Source organism: Salarias fasciatus, unplaced genomic scaffold, assembly GCF_902148845.1.
Source record: "Salarias fasciatus unplaced genomic scaffold, fSalaFa1.1, whole genome shotgun sequence".
Classification (NCBI taxonomy): domain Eukaryota; kingdom Metazoa; phylum Chordata; class Actinopteri; order Blenniiformes; family Blenniidae; genus Salarias; species Salarias fasciatus.
In genome coordinates, this window is record NW_021941401.1 from 310989 (window position 1) to 329778 (window position 18790).

Consider the following 18790-nt stretch of genomic DNA (forward strand, 5'->3'; position numbering starts at 1 on the left):
AAGACCCGGACGACTAACGAGGGGGCACCGAGAAGCAAACTGCACGGCGGCAAGACCCGGACGACTAACGAGGGGACACCTAACTGCAAACTGCACGGCGGCAAGACCCGGACGACTAACGAGGGGACACCGAGCTGCAGGCTGCGCAGCACAGATATAAATATAATTTATTTGAAACAATCAACTAAAGCATACAAGCATGATGTGTTGGTATTCTTCTATCCGTTGTTACACTGAAACGGGCCTCTCGGGGATCACAAACAACTTACAGAGTCATACTGACACCTACTGGAACCAAGGAGAACTGCGGATTTTTATGGACACCTGACCTGGAAATAATGATTGGAATTTCTGATTGGTTGGACATTTTCTAGAAACATCTCAAGAATAATTTGGGGAGTAATAACTAGCCAGTAGCGCCATAAAATCGTTAAATAGTGAAGTTTCGAACTTTGACATTGGTTGGCTGGTGATTCCAAAATGATTCATGGGAGCATTCTTTGAAATCTTCAAATCATCAGAAAATCCAGGCATTGTCTCTCATTTAAAACATTTTATGACATGTTTATGTCTCAGTTATGATCATCAAATTGATACTTAGTTCTACAGGACAGTCTATTCACGAAAGAGCGACTACTATTTCAGGTGTCTATAATAACCTGCAGTTCCCCCTTGGGTCCAGTAGGTGGCAGTATGACTCTGAATGTTGTTCATGATCCACAGGAGTGTTTTTTTTTTTCCTTCCTTTTTTTTTCCAGAAGTCAAGTACCGCTGGCTGCAGACGTCCACCAGTGCTGTTGATTTAGGAATCTAAATCTGGGAGGCATTGCATTTTCACTCACTTGTGACTTTGAAATTCAATTGCTGCCAAATTCTTCACTGCCATGATAAAATCTCTAATCTGTGTTTTCCTACAGAGAAACAGTCGGACAGTTTTCAAAAACTTCCACCTTTGGGAGGTGTTCTCAAAATAATTTCAGTGGCTCTGAGCAGCATTACTGTGTAAACAGACACACAAAACTACTAAAGTTTTCCATTTTCACTTAAAAACGTGGTGTAAATTGGACCTTAATCTGTTATCTGTTCAGACATATTCATATTCATTTCTGTATTCATTGAGCTGGTTTCCCAGCTGAGCTGAGCATTGTGTTTCTCATGGACTTTTACAAAGCCTGCTAAGGGTGCTAAGGGTGGAACCTGAAAACTGTCAACACTTCGTCCTGACACACTACACACTTTGATGTCCATTGCCTCAGACTGCAGCCTTGTGTGTGTGTGTGTGTGTGTGTGTGTGTGTGTGTGTGTGTGTGTGTGTGTGTGTGTGTGTGTGTGTGTGTGTGTGTGTGAAGGTGCGTGAGAGGCCGAAAGCTTCAACAGGGGCGAGTCAGTAACCTGATCTGAGAGTGAATCAGTGGTTCTCTCTGCAGACGTTCTGCACATGAACCCAGCTGTTCCCATCTAACACCTGTCCAACCCTAAAGGCTCTTTCTCTCCAGATCCATTCAACAGTGAAAAAACACAAAATTTCACATTGATTCCAACAATGAAAGTTGTAAATCATCTCCTGAAACTACAGGCGAAGTGTCTATCATATGGAACATGAACAAGAAACTCTTTCAACTAATCAGTGTTCAAACCAAAGCTAATCATTGAAGATACATCCTGGAGCTGAACAGACCAAACCACTGTCTCAGAATTGGTGACATTCTGGGTGAGGTTACTTCTCAATTTCCTTAACCTATGAAGGAAATGTCTGTTTGAATTTTCATAAGAGCTGAATTTTATTGATGAAAGAAAAGAAATGTTTCACCTGAATCATTGTTTCAGCTGCTGTCAGATATATGACACTGATAACTTCTGGCCTGTTTTCCAGCCCATAAAGCCTTCTTTATCTCAGGTACACACAGAACCAGTTCAGTCAACCAGGGAATAGAAAGCAGCTGGATTCAGGCAGACAAGTGAAGAAAACGATACATAGAGCTGTTGACCGGGACAAAAAGAAAAACTCTGATGAGAAATTATATTTTTCTGCTTTCACAATGCAAACAATTACTTTTAATCTTATGGATGTTCTGATGCTGAGACTGATAAGCTTCTCTGATACAACCCAGAGAGAGTTAGGTGACTTTATCTGCAGCAGGTAGATGAGAGAGCACGACTGATGTCTACGGTTTGGAGATTCTTTAATATTAATGAGAATTAGTAGTTACTGGATGTAACTCCAGTTCTACGAGTAAGTGCGTGCCCTCCTACGGGCTTCGCTAGTGGCATAACTCCATCTCTGTCCAATCCACTAAGACCAACAAAGCTCAACGCACCAATCCCCGACGTGCGATGGCGCAGCGCCACGCCCCTCACCAAGAGTACATAACCTCGCGCTACAGCAAACCCTTCTTCTGACATCAGTAAAGCAAGGGAAGCAGACAGCTTGGCCAGCATGCAGGCGGGCACACACTTACTCGTAGAACTGGAATCACATTAAGTAACTACTAATTCTACTTCGTAAGTGCTAAGCCCACCTAGGAGCTTTGCTATTGGTACTCACCAAGGCGAAGGCCGTAAGTCGATGAATGTACTCTCAGCTGGCCTGTTGACGGGATTGATGCACAAGAGAGAAGTAAACAAACCGTACGTCCAGAACGGCTGCAGAACTCCCGAAGGATGAGGCGGCCATCCAAGCGCCGAAGCACCACCTGCGACGTACAGAAGCATCGCATCAGCGACACACACACGCCGGCCGGGAGAAAACCACAGCGGCAGGTGGGGGGGAACCTCTGGCCCGCAACCCACACACGGGGAGTGGCAGTGAAACCCAAAAACGGCAAGCGGCATAACTCCTGTCTCTGCAACACCATCAACAACATCCGCAGGCCGTGGCAGAGCAGAGCAGCAGGCGGGAAACCCTGGTCCGCAACTCCACCCGGGACGCGGCAGTCGGGCACAAACAGCTGGTCTGTGGTGCGAAAGCCAGCTGTGCGCTGGACATAAAGACGCAGGACCCTACCAGGGCACAGCAACCGCAGCTGTGGGTCGTCCCCAGACGAGCCAGGCAGGGAGTTAAGCGTTCTGATCCAGATCACTCGCGACCGGAAGTCTGAAGTGATCATCTTAAGATGAAAGGCCAGGTTAGGCCAGAGGTGCACGAGTTCCCCATACTCGCTGAACACCATGTAGGATGGGCAGACCGACAAAGCGCAGAGATCCCCGACTCTTTTGACAAATGCTAGCGCTAACAAGATGGTGGCCTTGAAGGAGAGAAAGCGGTCCTCCGCCTGCTCCAAAGGCTCGAAGGGGGGTCCCTTAAGACCCTCCAACACCACGTGGAGGTCCCACGGAGAGACCACATGCCTGGGGGGTGGCCGCAGCTGACACGCCCCACACAGACACCACTTCACAAGCGGGTGACTGCGTGCAGAGAAGCAGCCGAAGCCGACGTGGCCCACTGCAATGGCTGATGCAAACACCGCCAGGGTGGACACAGCGCGGCTGCTGTCCAGCAGGGTCTGGAGGAACTCCAAAACTCCTCCAATGGCGCAGGAGACCAGGTCCAAGCCCCTCTCTGAGCACCACGATGTGAAGAGCTGCCACCGAGACCTCTAGGCCTTGACAGTTGAGGGGGCCCTGGCATTCTGGATGGTGGACATCACCGCTGGGGGGAGGTCTGGTTCCACTAGTCTCACCCGCTCAGCCTCCAAGCCAGGAGCCTCCCGCCAAGGAAGGGGCAGGATCGAAGGGCGCCCCCTGCCTGCTGCAGCGCGTCGGGCCCATCAGGAACCGGCCACGGGTCCCCGACCGCCAGCTGAACTAGGTCCGGGAACCACCGCGCACTCGGGGTGTCCGGAGCCACCACGATCACGTGGAGACTGTGCACCCTCACCCTGCGCAGTAGCAGGGTCAAGAGGTGGACTGGAAGGAACACGTACAGGAGGCCCGATGGTCAGCTCCTGTATGTGAAGGCTAGAGGGGGTGCGTCTGACGACCTGAGCGAGAACCAGAGTGGCCACTGTGCGCTCTCTGCACTGGCGAAAAGGTCTGCTATTGGGGGTCCAAACCTGCGCCACAGTCGGGCCGCGACCCACGGGGACAGGCCGCACTCGTCGCAGAGTGGGCCTCCCCGGGACATCCTGTCTGCACTAACGTTGAGGACTCCGGGCACGTAACGCGCTCTGAGAGATGCGAGGTGCCGGTCCGCCCACAGGAGGATCTCCGCCACTTTGCGATAAAGAGGGGGAGATCAGGTCCCCCCCTGCCTGTTCAGGTATGCGACCACCGTAGTGTTGTCCATCCTGACGAGCACGTGGCTGTCTTTCAGCCTGGCTTAGAAATGGAGCAGGACTTTCTGCACCGCTGTCATTTCCAGCACATTGATGTGAGTGCGAGTCGAATCCCAAGCACTTCTCACCACGTGGTGATCTAGGGTGCCTCCCCATCCTGAGAGAGATGCATCCGTGAACATTTCGACGCGATGCGACACTCAGCCCAGGGGAACTCCTTGCAGTAGAAGAGCAGGATCCATCCAATAAAGGAGATACTCGTGTGCTTGGGGCGGGATCTGGAACGTTCTGCATCCATCCCGCTTCCCCAAGCAGCGGAGGCGTGTAAACCACCATTGCAGCGTGCGCATGTGTAGAAGGCCTAGCCGGACCACTGGGTAGGCCACGGCAATCAAACCCAGGACGGTCCTGATCAATCGGACCCCGACCAGGGTTGCCGTCATTGCAGACCTCAGGGTCGAGAGAAGGGAGGTTCGTCTCTCCTCGGAGAGGCGGGCCGTCATGGAGAGCGTATCCAGCTCCAACCCCAGACAAGCCATGCTCCGAGCTGGGGTGAGCGCGCTCTTGTGTCAGTTCACCATGGAGCTCGATGTGGTGCAGGACCTGTGTTGTTTGCAGCACAGCCTCCTGATGAGAGGATGCCAGTTTGAGCCAGTCGTCGATGTAAGTGAGGATCCTCAGACCACAACGATGGAGGGGCTCCAACGCTGCTTCAACACACTTGGTAAAGGTGCGAGGAGCAAGAGAATAGCCGAAGGGGAGCTGGTTGTATTGAAAATATTTGGTCCCCATGGCGAAGCGGCGGAAGGCTCTGTGCCTTCTGAGAACAGGGATGTGGAAGTAGGCATCCGTCAAGTTGACCGAAGTCATACAGTCCCCGGGTCGAATGCTCTCCAGGAGGTGTTTAACCGTCAGCATGCGGAACCTGATGGTGGCTATGTGAGTGTTGAAAACCCTCAGGTCCAGAATGGGTCTCACACCCCCGCTTTTCTTGGGGACCAAGAAGTAGGGGGAATAAAAACCCGAGTGCGCCTCTGTTGCGCTCAGTTCCGTGACCACACCCCGGTGAGGAATGAGGCTACTTCCGTTTCGAGAGCGACCGCCCCCGCAGGGCATGCGAGCCGCGTACGAAGGATGCCGTTGAAGAGAGGCGGACAACAGGCAAACTGCAGGGCATAGCCGCTTCTCAGCATCCTGGACAGCCAGGGAGAAAGAGGTCCCAACATAGCACGCCACGTGTGAAACCGGAGCGTGACTGGCTGCACCACGGCCTGAGGGGACGGCCCACCCCCCTCCCGGCCTCGGGAGACAGGGGGCCCCTGGCAAAAGGGCCGTGGAGGGGGTGTCCCTTGAATGAGCGCAGGCGGCCGCCACGGGGCCGCGGACCGGCGCTTTGCTGGGGACAACCCGAGCAGAGGCAGCGCAATCCCGGAGTTTTCCGGGTCGCTGTCCTTGGAGCTGAAGCCGGAGCCGGGACGCTCAATAGCGGAAGCCTGGGACGGCAGGGCTCCGCTGCTCCGACACTCCGCCGTGTTAACACAAGGGGAAGCCGCTGGGAGCAAAACGAATAAGGCCGGGATCGGGGCGCCCTACGGCGGAAACCTGTGCCGGCGTCAACTTCGCTGAAAGCGGTATGAGTGGCGCCGGGGCTGGGGCGCTGCATGTCGGCAGCCCAGGGCGCTACGGCACCGCCGCTCTGACGCCTCATTATGCTAACACGAGCAGAGGCCGGCGGACAAACGCTACTGGGAGCTCTATGGATGTAACCGGGCCGGGACCGGGACCGGGACGGCGTCGCCGCTCTGACGCTTCGTCACGCTCACCCTAGCCGAAGCCGGCGGACAGTGCAGCCTGGAGCGTTTAGCTTGCGTGCCGTGCACAGCGGGAAAGCTCGCGGCCCCAGCGCGCTGCTATGCCCCGCAGCCGCAGCACGGCCAGAGCGCGAAGGAAACGCCGGTGAAGAGGCGGTTCCGTGCGCATTCAGCTCACCATCCTCAGCCGCCTTATCACGGAGCGGGAGAAGGGAGGGAGAAGGCCCAGCCGGGTTCTGCACTTTTCAATCATGCCAACACGAGGGAGAGGACGGATTCCTGCTCTTTGGGAGATGTAACGGGCCTGTCGGCCTTTATTTGCATTTTTGTTGGCAGGCGCGAGTCGCGCGGACGGGGAGCTTCGTGTCTCGGGAGCGCGGGACCGTCTGGCAGGGGCGGATCTAGGATTCTAGGAGATCAGGGGCTTAGCCCTGAGGGTGCAGATGCCGATTTATTTTTTCCGGCTTTTTTGTGCCGCGCACACTAAACTATCTTTATTTTTATTTTTTTTTTTTACATCAACTTAACATCAATTCAAAGCTGAGAAAGGCACGGAGAACACTTAAAAATCAGACCCTTTAATGATTCAGATGTCTTACCACCAGCAGCCTTGAAGTCATTGTTTTATGCCTCATGTCCACTGAAAGAAAAATATATAAAATACATAAGTTATTCAGACTGATCATAAACTAAAGAAATAAAATACCTTATTTCCTTGCAGGCTACCTGTGATCCTGGCTGGCACCTCTGCTGTCCTTCACTGCTCTGTTCTGTTCTTCAAGCATGTCCCCAAATCCTGTCTTCAATCCTCCTGTCTCTTCTCTCTTGCTTTCTCTGCACACTTTTTATGATTTCCTGTTCATTTCCCCCCTCACTATATCTTTCACTCCTTTCTCTCTTCTGTCTCTGTTACTCTTTAAATACAATATTTCAGAGCTGTTCTCATGTCTTGTCAAGCCTTTTTTTGAATGTTAAATGTGTGTCATCTCCTGTCTTTTCCTCTTCACTTACACATGAACTAAAATAAATACAAATATATAGAAATAAAACCTATGAAACATACTGATATATCGAGTTTAAATGTTTGAAATCTTTCTTGATGAGATTAGAAAATTCTCCCTCTTCTTCAAATAAATGAAGACTGAGCTGTTTTAAACTCCCTTGGATTAGCTGAAAAATACATCATTAACTGTTGATTGAACCACCCAAAAGTGTGCTTTAGCGAAAGTTAGCACAAGTTTAAATATCTCCAGTAGTAATATACAGTATAATAATCCAAAAATATCCCATATAATGGCAAAGCACTGACAGGGAGCACTTTTCTGCACAATGAATACTTTAATCATTTTGTTAGTAATACTTTTCATTCATATTTCATAAAGGGTTTTTAGTCTTATCCTGGAATGTAACATTGATCTTGCTGTCCTTCAGTTTCAGTGCGGTTGTGTTGTTGTTGGTATTAGCTGATAATACTGACAGCCAGCGAGCAAAATCAGTCAGAGTTTCACAAACCGGGAACATCAATCTGCTACACGCTTCTGCTGGTGGTGGTGGTGGTGGTGGTGGTGGTGGCGATGTCCGCTTTTTGAAAAAGCTTCTGATATCCATTACTTCAGTCGACTCTGGTTAGCAGTAGAATCAAGGAGCCGCGACTAGCGCTTAGAAGTGAACGCTTCTTGTTCTGGACAGGCTGCAGGCTGCTGGCTGCTCTCCAGCGCATGCTGCCTCTCACTGGTAAATTCCAGTACTGCACATTATACTCAGACCAGCTTGGATCCGCGATCCGGGGCTCTTGAAAAAACATCCGGGGCTTGAGCCCAAGTAGCCACCCCCTAGATCCGCGTATGCCGTCTGGGTCGATCGGCGCCCCGATAGGATCGACGAGAAGACGGTCCGGTCTGTCCAGGCGCCGGGGAGCTCCAGGGGCCTGGAGGCCGCTGGTCCGCAGGACGTTGGCGCTGCGGCGGCGGCTCACGGCGGTGCTGGAGGTGCGGGGCGAGCTGCTGCGAGCCTCATGCTGCTGCCTCCAGATGCTCGATGATGAATTGTATGTCGGGCCCAAAGAGAGAAGAGGTGGACAGGGGGAGTCCCAGGACGCCCCGCTGGTCCCGCTCAGACAAGGAAGACAGACCAAGCCACAGGTGCCTCATGGCCAGCTGTGCGTTGGTCATGACGCGGCCTCCACTGACGGCGATGGCTCTGCACATGCGCATCAGGACTTCGGCCGTATTCTAGATCTCCACGATGTCTTCAGGAGAAACCTGGGACTTCTCGTGGCAGATCTTGTCCACAGAGCCCAGGAGGAAAGTCATGTTATTGGCTAGGGCGAACGTAAGGTTGCCGCAGGTGTAGCCACGATCCTGGAAGCTCGCCATGCGCCTGTCTCTCTCCGACAGCAGCATGGGCTTACCGCCCAGCCAGGCGGAGGATCAGGGGAGGAGACACAGTCTAACGGAGTCCTCAATGGCAGGCACTCCGGAGACCGGCGGCCAGCCGTCCACACAGGAATACTCTCGGTAGCCCTTCACCGTACCCTTGGCGGCAAGTGGCGTACCCCAGTCCCGCTGCACGTGAGCTTGAAACGACGGCACGGCGGGACATAGCACCGCAGTCCGGGACCGAGTTCATGACTGGGTTGCCAGCCCGAGTGCAAAATCACGCTGAACCGGCTTCGGAGGCTGCGGCAGCAGCGCGAGGCCGGTGCGCTCGGCGGCTGAAGTGAAGAGCACGGCGAGGTGCTCCACAGGCTCGCCGGGAGACGGCAGAGGCGGAGACGGAGTCGAATCAAGTCGAACTCCGTGACAGGTCCGCTGGTGGTGATGCTGCCAGCCAAGGCAGAGGAAGCAGCGCTCGTGAAAGTCCTGCACAATGAGCGGAATGCCGCAGGAGTGGCAGGAGAACGGCCCGACGTCGTGGTCCCGGGTCGGCAAAGCCATGTCTTTCGCAGTCTTGATCCTTAAAGGAGAAGTGGCTTCTAAGTCTCATGGAGTCCTGAGGAAGAAGAAGGGTTTGCTGTAGCGCCGTCCGAGGTTATGTACTCTCTGTTAGGGGCGTGGCACTGCGCCATCGCGCGTCTGGGATTGGTGCGTCGAGCTTTGTTGGTCTCAGTGGATTGGACAGAGATGGAGGTGTGGCACTAGCGAAGCCCATAGGCGGGCTTAGCACTTACGAAGAGTAACAACAAAAGTAAAGCAGACCGATGGAAATTAGGTTCTGACAAAATATCAAGAGGAGGAGAAAGATAGCAGAAACTTCATCAGCAGAAACATTTGGAACAGCAGAGTAAGAACCATGTCAGTCAGTAGTTTAACTGCTTAGTACATCCTGCTACATGCTAGAGTTTCAGGCTCACACTCCAGTCATGCTACATGCTGAAAGTCTGATTGATACACTCATCAACAGTGAGCTCAGTCTCCAGTCTACAGTTCACACCCTGCAGTGTGTAGATAGACGCTACCCACTGCGCTGTGTGTACTGTACACTGTCAGGCTGTTGGAGGTGACGTAGCCTTGATGCAGAGGCTGGAGGTTCATGACAGGATTTTTGAATGAGTTGGTAAGATATTTAAGACCACTTTTAAAGGAAGAGAAAAGCAGCACATTTGCAGTACTACAGGATTATGATTTCAGACAATTATTTTCCACAGATCAGGAGATAAATTGCTTCTGGTCATTCTCTTGGATTCCTTTCTGCATCCAGAATTATTCCTTGTTGTTTTTTCCAGCACGTCATACTTGGAGATTAAATTTCCTCAGTGCTTTCAGGTGCAACCATGTTAGAGTGCTGCAGCCTCTGTGGGCGTGTCTGTTCTGGTAGCATCTGTTTCCTCTCTGTAATATTGATCTGGCTGCTGGAGGCTGAGTGCTGAATGCTGCAGTGCTCCGACAGATGCTGAGTCATGGGAAACGGCTCCGGCTCAGACTGGAGAGCACACTGTGGGACAGGCGTCGTCATGCAGCACCGTACTCATGAAACCCAGCAGTAAGTGGGAAAATGGTTTAATAAAACAAGACTCCTCCCATGCATTAAGCTTTAGCTGACCTGTGTCAAGCTGTGTCACCACAAGTCACTGAGTGCACACACATCATCTTCCCAGGAGGAGCGATCAATGAATAATTGATTAAGCAGAGCACAAAGGGAACAGACTGCAGAGGCACAAAAAGTGTGGGATGAAAGAGAATATCTACAGTCCATCAAGTCGCAGGGTGCAGCCAAGTTATGCCATTGATGGAACCTCAGATAAACAAATAGTGCAGCCTTCAAAGCCATTTCTGAAAAGATTTTTCCCTCAATGTGGGTTTTCAGAGCTTGCACACCCGTTTTGGTGAACGATTAGTTCATTAGGAGGGTGTGTGTTGACTATATGAGTTTCTAATGTTTCTGAACGCCACTGACGACAAGGCACAGAGGAGTGGTGGTTAGCACTGTTGCTTCACAATGTGAACGTCCCCGGTTCTAAGTCGAGTTAGGATTTTTGGGTGTGGAGATGTTCTCATGGCACCCTGATTTTCTTCCACAGTCCAAAACCATGGCTTTGAGGTTGATTGGCAGATGTAAAATTGTGTGTAGGTGTAAATGGAACAACTAACCTGTCTTAGTCTGCCTTTCCGCTACAAACCAGAGCTGAATAATGCCTCGTTTACGTGATAATATATTAAAAATATTTGACTTGAAAGCGCAGAACTACATTTAATATGTGTTTATTTGAGTATTCGATATCAGCACGTATTTAAGATGAGTACTAGCTCTACTTGTCCTTTAAAAAAGTGGTATCAGCACAAATATCCTTTAGTGGCAGCTTTTGAACACACTTTTTCACAGCTTTTTCACACTTCACAGCTTCTCACTTATTAGACACTGAAAGAGTAAAGCCATTAGACCAGATTACAGTGTGGGGGCGCCAGAGCTGGACACTGTGGGCTCATCTGGCCTGTCTCCTTCTTAATACATTCCAGTAAAGAGAAACACCACAGCACAGCAGAGAGGGAAGACGGGCTGCATTTCTCCTCATCCTGACTCATCCTCTGTCACATAACTCTGTCATGAAGCAAACAGAGAAGGCCTTTGTGTGTCACATTACAATGCAGCACAGCAGAAACTATGAGACCGACCTACATACAGTCGCAGTATAAGATGATGTTTAGAAGACCTCAGGCAGAGAGAATATCAAATAGAAATGCTTGAGTTGAACGGACTTCACAAGTTCACAACGAGGACTAATCTCCATTAAAATGTATGGAATGCATTTTTACTGCAGTGGAAGCTTACATAAAGGCCACTGTTAATGCTCAGAGGTCTGCAAAGGCTGCTGGGAAAGCCTAATCGTCATGGCGACATCCACCCAGGAATGATGTTTCACCCCCTCTGAAGGCCGGGCCGGGGCAACTGTATCCCACATTAGAGCCAGCGGTCACCTGGCGTTCAGATTAACTATTAATGAACCCATCTGGCTTCACTCCTCTAAAACAGCACTTTAATCACAAGGGGCAGTTCTCGGCTAAAATCTAGCTCTCAGGTTGAGTTTGAATCTTTCACTTCACCCGATTCATTACGTGAATCAACAGCATGTACTGGTCTGGATCAATATATTAGGTGTGTAATGGGTTAAAAACCTCCAGGCACACTTAAAGTACTCTGCAGCAATGAACAGCCAGCTTGTTTTAGAGGTAAAGCAGACAACTCTCCTCTCCATCACACATAATCAATACTGCGATGTGATGAGAGGAAGAAACTGCAGGACTCTTTACGATCATCGTGGGTTTGAATCCCTCCTCACCATCCATCCATTTTTCTCTGATTAACCCCTAATCCCAAAAAGAAAAGCAGGAAGTCTCCTCTGAGTCTGGTTCTGCAGGTTTCTTCCTGTTCATGTGGAATTTTTCCCTTTCCACCGTCTCCTCCACTTGCTCAGGTGGAAATGCTGGTGTTTTGTTTTTCTCTCTCTTTAAATGTTTTTTGAAATGACTGTGTTGTATTTGGTGGTACAGAGCTCAAGTTGAATTGAATCAGTGCTCCTCATTGTTAAAACATTTAATCAGAATCACTCATTCATAAGAAAGAGCTTGTAAAGAAGGTTTTTAAACGATTTAATCAGCTTTTCAAACCACCAACTAAAAGACGGCCTAATGAGTGTGAAATTAGCTGCTGGAATTAAAGTTCCAGTGAGACTTATGACTGTAAATCACTGCTGTGGCCTTTTCTTTTTCCCCAGCAGGGAACCCTCTCCTCCACTGCACCACTGAGTCCCGTTAGTCCGCCACGTGGACCGGGATTAAGGAGGAACTCGCTGCTCCTGACGCTTTACTGCGAGCAGAAATCGAAGGTCGCTCTCAAAATGAGGAGAAATGTTCATCTGGTCGTGAGAACAGTGAGGAGAACCAGTTCAGGAGCGGTGCTGCAAAATGAAGGCTCCTGTCATGACCGCTGCGTTTCAGCTCCGCCATCATGTCTGCAGATGACTCGTTGGTCATGAGATCGAGGCATTGATTGACACTTTGATTCAGCCAATCGCGGACGAGTGTTTGTGCAAATGATTGGTCAAGATCTACGTCAGTCACCGCCCCTTGCACACCATAGCCAATCAGAATATGAGAAGGGAGGGGGCGGGACTTTAAGTCTGGCCTATAAATACTGAAGTTGCGCGTTTTGAGTCACCATTTCAGAAAGCAGACTGTTATTTCATTCATTCTTTACGGCAACATCTTCCAAAAGTTATGAGGGAAATCGTTCATCTGCAAGCCGGCCAGTGTGGCAATCAGATCGGCGCGAAGGTTAGTAAATGCTCGCTCTTCGCCGAGGAGGCTTTTTGGAGTTTTTTCATTGAGAATATCGAGTCGGCTGCTGCTGAAGCCGGCGCTTTGTGCTCCCTGCATGGGAGACGCCACACCTTGAGACGATCACCGTGTCCTACTTTACTATAGTTCCGCTATCCGTTAATCTGAGCGGTCCATCAACACTTGAGCGCGTTTACGAGAGAAACGTGTCAAAGGTTATTTGAATTAACATCAGTTAAAACTATTATTTCAATGTTCAATAATCTATTTCTTTACCCAATCAGGTCAGTGTTTGATGGTTCGCTTTATTAACTAGATGTAATCTGGAGGGAAGTGTTCTCACGGTTTCTAACAGTTCTGACAAAATCGTTTCTCTTCTAGCAAATGATTTGAATCTTAATATACATATATATTCATGAAGCCAAGATGCGAGTGTCAGATTTAATTTAGTCCTAATACGTGGCTGCCGTGTATTTTATTTTTTGTTGTTTTATGTCATTCAAACGTGAATCGCCATTGGTTTTGAATGGTTTCAGCCTCCGTCTTCCTTTTTTCTTTCATTGCGGCCTAGTCTGCCGGCAGGCCGGCTTCTGACCGGGGAGGGCGGTTAGTCACGGAGCGGAATTTTCCAGTTCAAACACCGAGCAGCCAATAAGATGCCGGGGGGCGCGCGCCCAGAACCCCCAACGGCGGGAAATTAACGTCAGTGTTAATCAAAGAAGTCCGATCAATACCAATCAGTCGAATATAAAGGGTTAATATCCACTGGTGTGGATGGAGGTGTGTGTGGGGTTATATGTGGACTGCAGCCTCAAAGTCAGTCGACTGATTGTGTTTTGTTGTGCTTTGCAGTTCTGGGAGGTCATCAGTGACGAGCACGGCATTGACCCCACTGGGACCTACCATGGAGACAGTGACCTGCAGCTGGACAGGATCAATGTCTACTACAACGAAGCCTCCGGTAATTGAATCTCAACACTTAATGAGTCTCTCGTTTATCATGAGCTTGGTCTTTCCTTGCCTTACATTTGTCTTTTCTCCATCAGGTGGTAAATATGTTCCCCGTGCGGTGCTTGTGGATCTGGAGCCAGGTACCATGGACTCTGTGAGGTCTGGTCCCTTCGGCCAAGTCTTCAGGCCTGACAACTTTGTCTTTGGTGGGTAATGAAATGTTCTCATCCCTGTTCTTTATTTATTTCTAATAATTGTTAGAACCGATAAGCTCCAGTGTTGTAACGCTTGTTTCTGTTCTCCAGGCCAGAGTGGTGCTGGCAATAACTGGGCCAAAGGTCACTACACTGAGGGAGCCGAGCTGGTGGACTCGGTCCTGGATGTGGTGAGGAAGGAGGCGGAGAGCTGCGACTGCCTGCAGGGTTTCCAGCTCACACACTCCCTGGGTGGTGGCACGGGGTCCGGAATGGGTACTCTCCTCATCAGCAAGATCCGTGAAGAATACCCCGACCGCATCATGAACACCTTCAGCGTGGTTCCTTCCCCCAAAGTGTCGGACACGGTGGTGGAGCCCTACAACGCCACGCTGTCGGTCCACCAGCTGGTGGAGAACACGGACGAGACCTACTGCATCGACAACGAGGCGCTCTACGACATCTGCTTCCGCACCCTCAAGCTCACCACCCCCTCATACGGAGACCTCAACCACCTGGTCTCGGCCACCATGAGCGGCGTCACCACCTGCCTGCGCTTCCCCGGCCAGCTCAACGCCGACCTGCGCAAGCTGGCGGTGAACATGGTGCCCTTCCCCCGTCTGCACTTCTTCATGCCCGGCTTCGCTCCCCTCACCAGCAGAGGCAGCCAGCAGTACCGCTCCCTCACCGTGCCCGAACTCACACAGCAGATGTTCGACGCCAAGAACATGATGGCCGCCTGCGACCCCCGTCACGGCCGCTACCTCACCGTGGCCGCCATCTTCCGAGGAAGGATGTCCATGAAGGAGGTGGACGAGCAGATGCTCAATGTCCAGAACAAGAATAGCAGCTACTTTGTGGAGTGGATCCCCAACAACGTGAAGACGGCCGTGTGCGACATCCCGCCCAGAGGCCTCAAGATGGCCGCCACCTTCATCGGCAACAGCACCGCCATCCAGGAGCTCTTCAAGCGCATCTCCGAGCAGTTCACCGCCATGTTCAGGCGCAAGGCTTTCCTGCACTGGTACACCGGCGAGGGAATGGATGAGATGGAGTTCACCGAGGCCGAGAGCAACATGAACGACCTGGTGTCCGAGTACCAGCAGTACCAGGACGCCACCGCAGAGGAGGAGGGCGAGTTCGACGAGGGCGAGGAGGAGGATCTGGCTTAGGGGCTCCCCTCAACTGACTGAAGGCCTGTGTGTTCGCCTGTCTCCAGTGTTCTGGTTTAAGTGTTTGGACGGCCTGTTCTGTTCAAGTGTCTTGTTCAGTTTGTTGAATAAAAGTTAATGAAGCTTATTTCTTCCTCGGACTCTTTATCTTAGCTCTGTTCAATGAATCTCTTGTTCCAAACATATCTCTTACTGAGCTCTTTTCTTTTTTTTTTTTTTTTTTTTTTTTTTTTTTTTCCCCCCCCACAATAGTAACAAAATATTTCAGTTTTCTCTTTTTACAGCTGTACATAATGTTAATGCTTCAAACCAGAAAAGCAGTTTTTCGTTGAACAGACAAACTTTCAGAGTGCCTAAAGAAAAGCTTGAAGGTTCTGTGGAGAGAAAAACCAGCCGTTCAGCAGGAGGCACCATGAGTGATGGTGAAGTGGAAAAAACCTGCAGAACCAGGCTTCACAGGACTGAAACATCCACAGCACAGTAATAATGAAAAAAACAAGGCTGAGCCTGGTCAGTGTACTCTGTAACCCTCCGAATACACACACCCTCGGTACAGCTCATTAACCTGGGAGCAGCTTCATCTCTAATATCAGATCAAAGTTCTCCTCACAGCTGAAATCGCATCAGTTCTCAGCAGCACGTGACTGCTGGAAAGCCTTCAATGGCTCCACGTTCCTCCATCTGACCCGTGGACTGACTGCAGGGTGCAGTGCTGTGGAGCTCCAGCAGGAGGCAGTGTTTCCTAACACATCCTCTTCCACAGGGAGTAGGTGAGGATGCTGATGGTGAGCACCAGCAGGGTCCAGCAGCACACCTTCTTCACCTGGACCTCCAGGTCCGGCTTTGGCCCGAAACGTGACACGAACCCGCTCTGTGGAGAACAACCAGGCAAACGTTCCCCGTTAGAAAGCTCCGGCCTGCAGCTCCAGGCCGTGGTTTGACTCTACAGAACTTCAGGGAGAACTGAGCGGCATCCAGGCCCCGTTTACAGGACTTTGTATTCAATTCAAATGTCCTTAATTGGATAATTTCTGCTTAGAACCAGAACAGAGTAGCAGACATCAAACAGCAGTTCTGTTGCAGAACATTATTTTAGAACGCTCCACCCTCCCTTATGCCAATAACTGAATTTATTTGGTAAGAGGGTCTTTATGTATATGACTTTATAAATAAATTAAAAAAAAAAAATTTATTTGCATTTTTCGTTCAGGAAAGTTTCACGTTTACACAGCAGTGATAGAAATACTGAAAACATACTGGTCAGTTCAAATGGGACAAAAAGATTATTTACGAAAGGTCAAAGGTCAGACCTTTTAACTCATAAATATTAATGGTTTGGAAGAGAAAGGATGTCACCAAATGTGGTCATCCAACTTTTAAAGAATCATTTTTCTGCATGTTGCTGTACATGTGCATTTGTACATGTGCAAACTGGAATCACGTGAAGTGACTTTAAAAGTGGTGATGCACAGATTGTAACTCATCTATCGTTAGCCTTCAGTACAGTCACTCAGACAGTAGGAAGGACATTTTATATGAGATTCGACAATGATTGTTCAGGATTCAAATGATAGGGCTGAGTGTCGTGTTTATATGGGTACCAGCACATGTGGAGCTGCAGGGAAATGGGGAGGCGGATCGCATTGCTAAGAGAGCAGTCAATAATTTGGATGTAGATATTCGAGTATGTGTGAGCAAATCAGAAGCAAAGAGGATAATAAAACAGAACATGAAGCTAAAGTGGCAGAAAGACTGGGATCAGGGCACAACGGGATGGTAGTTTTATACAATAAAGGAACGAATTGGAGGGATGCTCGAGGAAACAGGCAATAAAAAGCAAGACGTAGTTATGACAAGATTAAGGATTGGGCACACTGGACTGAATGAATCGCTATTCAGAATTGGAGAACACTTGATGGGTAACTGAGTTTTGTAAACAGAGGGAGTCAATAGAACAAGTGATTTACGTATGTCAATATACAGCGGAATAATTTAGTACAAAGACAGAGTGGACTGAAACAAAAACTGGACCTGGTTAGTCTTTTCCAAGAGTGGTGCAGGTCGGAAAGCTTTATAGACATTTTTGTTGGAGACTGAACTGTGCAATCGCATTTCGTTATTATTATGACTAAATACTAATAGTAATAATAGTTTATTATTATTATTATTATTATTATTATTATTATTATTATTATTATTATTATTATTATTATTATTATTATTATTATTATTATTTTGTTTGCATTATTTTATTTCATTTTATTTTTGTACTAGAATTTTAGTTCAAGCGACATTCTTGTCTAATCGCACCAGTTGGTGGCGGTAATGCACCAATCCGCCATTAAGCCTACAGAAGAAGAAGAATCAAGGCAATTTACCCAGAATGCAATTCGCAAGCAATGGCGGAGGAAGAAAAACACAACTGTGAGTAGTAAATCTGAAATATTAGCGTCCCTGTTTAACTAAATGCAGGTTAGAAGGTGTTTTCGGTGAGGACATTTCAAGATCGAGCTGAACGGAACATTTAATCCGATGTTTTTCGGGGACTGGGAGCCGAGAAGCGCCGCTGTGTGGAACCGGTTTCTCTGTGTTGAATTTTATGCAGTTTCTGAGTAAACGGTGCTGGGCGGAGGGAGGAGCTGGTGTTTTAGCCTGACTCCGGTGATCAGGATGGGAGGTGGGGGAGCTCTCAGACTGACACCGTGCTCTGTGTGGATGAAGGGACTCCCGAGGAAACGGAGGCAGTGATCCGGTGGAGATCCGGAGAAGACGCCCTCTTCTCGGGGAGGAGAAACTCCTCCACATGTGGATGGGAGTGAGTATTGATCCTCCATCACTGCATGCACCAGCGAGCTCTCGTCCAACCCGGACTCATCTCCTGAACTGAGACTCATCTCTTCAGCCCTGATCTGTAGTGGATCCAGAGTGGGGGCAAGGGGGCGGTGGCCCCAGGGCCCACAAGGCCATAGGGCCACGTTTCATGTGATGTGTTCACATTTACTCATAAATGAATTCTTATAATAAAATGTGCAGTGTGTGCGAGAAGGTATACGCATATGAGTGTGGGCTCCAATTTGCCAATTCTTAATTTACGACTGTCCATGAATGCATCAGAGCTGTAAGCCAGCGCTGATTGGCTGTGCGGCATGAACGAGGTTTTTCTTTGCACTTGATCTGAACTCTCTGGAGGGAAGTTCAACAGTATGCTAAACACTAAGCTAGCCGGTAGCGGTAAAACCCAAAACCTAACATCTGAGCCATTGGTGAGTCAGTGAAACCTTCAAAAATATTATCTTTATCAGAATGCTGTGGTCTTAAACACCTGCCTATTTGAATGTGCCTTGTGTTGATCTCAGCAATAAGAGACCCTCGAGTCTTTTTTTTTCTAATATACGTGAATTCCAAAAGATATAGATAGCTGTGTCTATATCTATCTGAATAGATTGTGTAATTTTAGACCAGCTGTGTTCATTTTATATTTAAGCTGCATCAAAGATGGTACAGATTTAGCCCATGACTTTTTGTCTGAGCTTTCAGCACCATGGACAGCGGACGCTCGGAGACTGACGCCTGTCAGGCTGCATTTAAGTGTGCGCGCGTGCGTGCGCGCGCGCG

General features: G+C 49.4%; 1 protein-coding gene across 1 annotated transcript; it reads left to right on the forward strand.

Annotated features, from left to right (window-relative positions):
* The first annotated feature begins 12753 nt into the window (after positions 1-12753).
* LOC115385712 (tubulin beta-1 chain-like) lies at positions 12754-15302 on the forward strand. Its single transcript, XM_030087771.1, has 4 exons — positions 12754-12855; positions 13711-13819; positions 13905-14015; positions 14115-15302. The coding sequence occupies exons 1-4, from the start codon at positions 12799-12801 to the stop codon at positions 15173-15175; spliced, it is 1338 nt and encodes a 445-aa protein (XP_029943631.1). The 5' UTR covers positions 12754-12798; the 3' UTR covers positions 15176-15302.
* The last annotated feature ends 3488 nt before the right edge of the window (positions 15303-18790 follow it).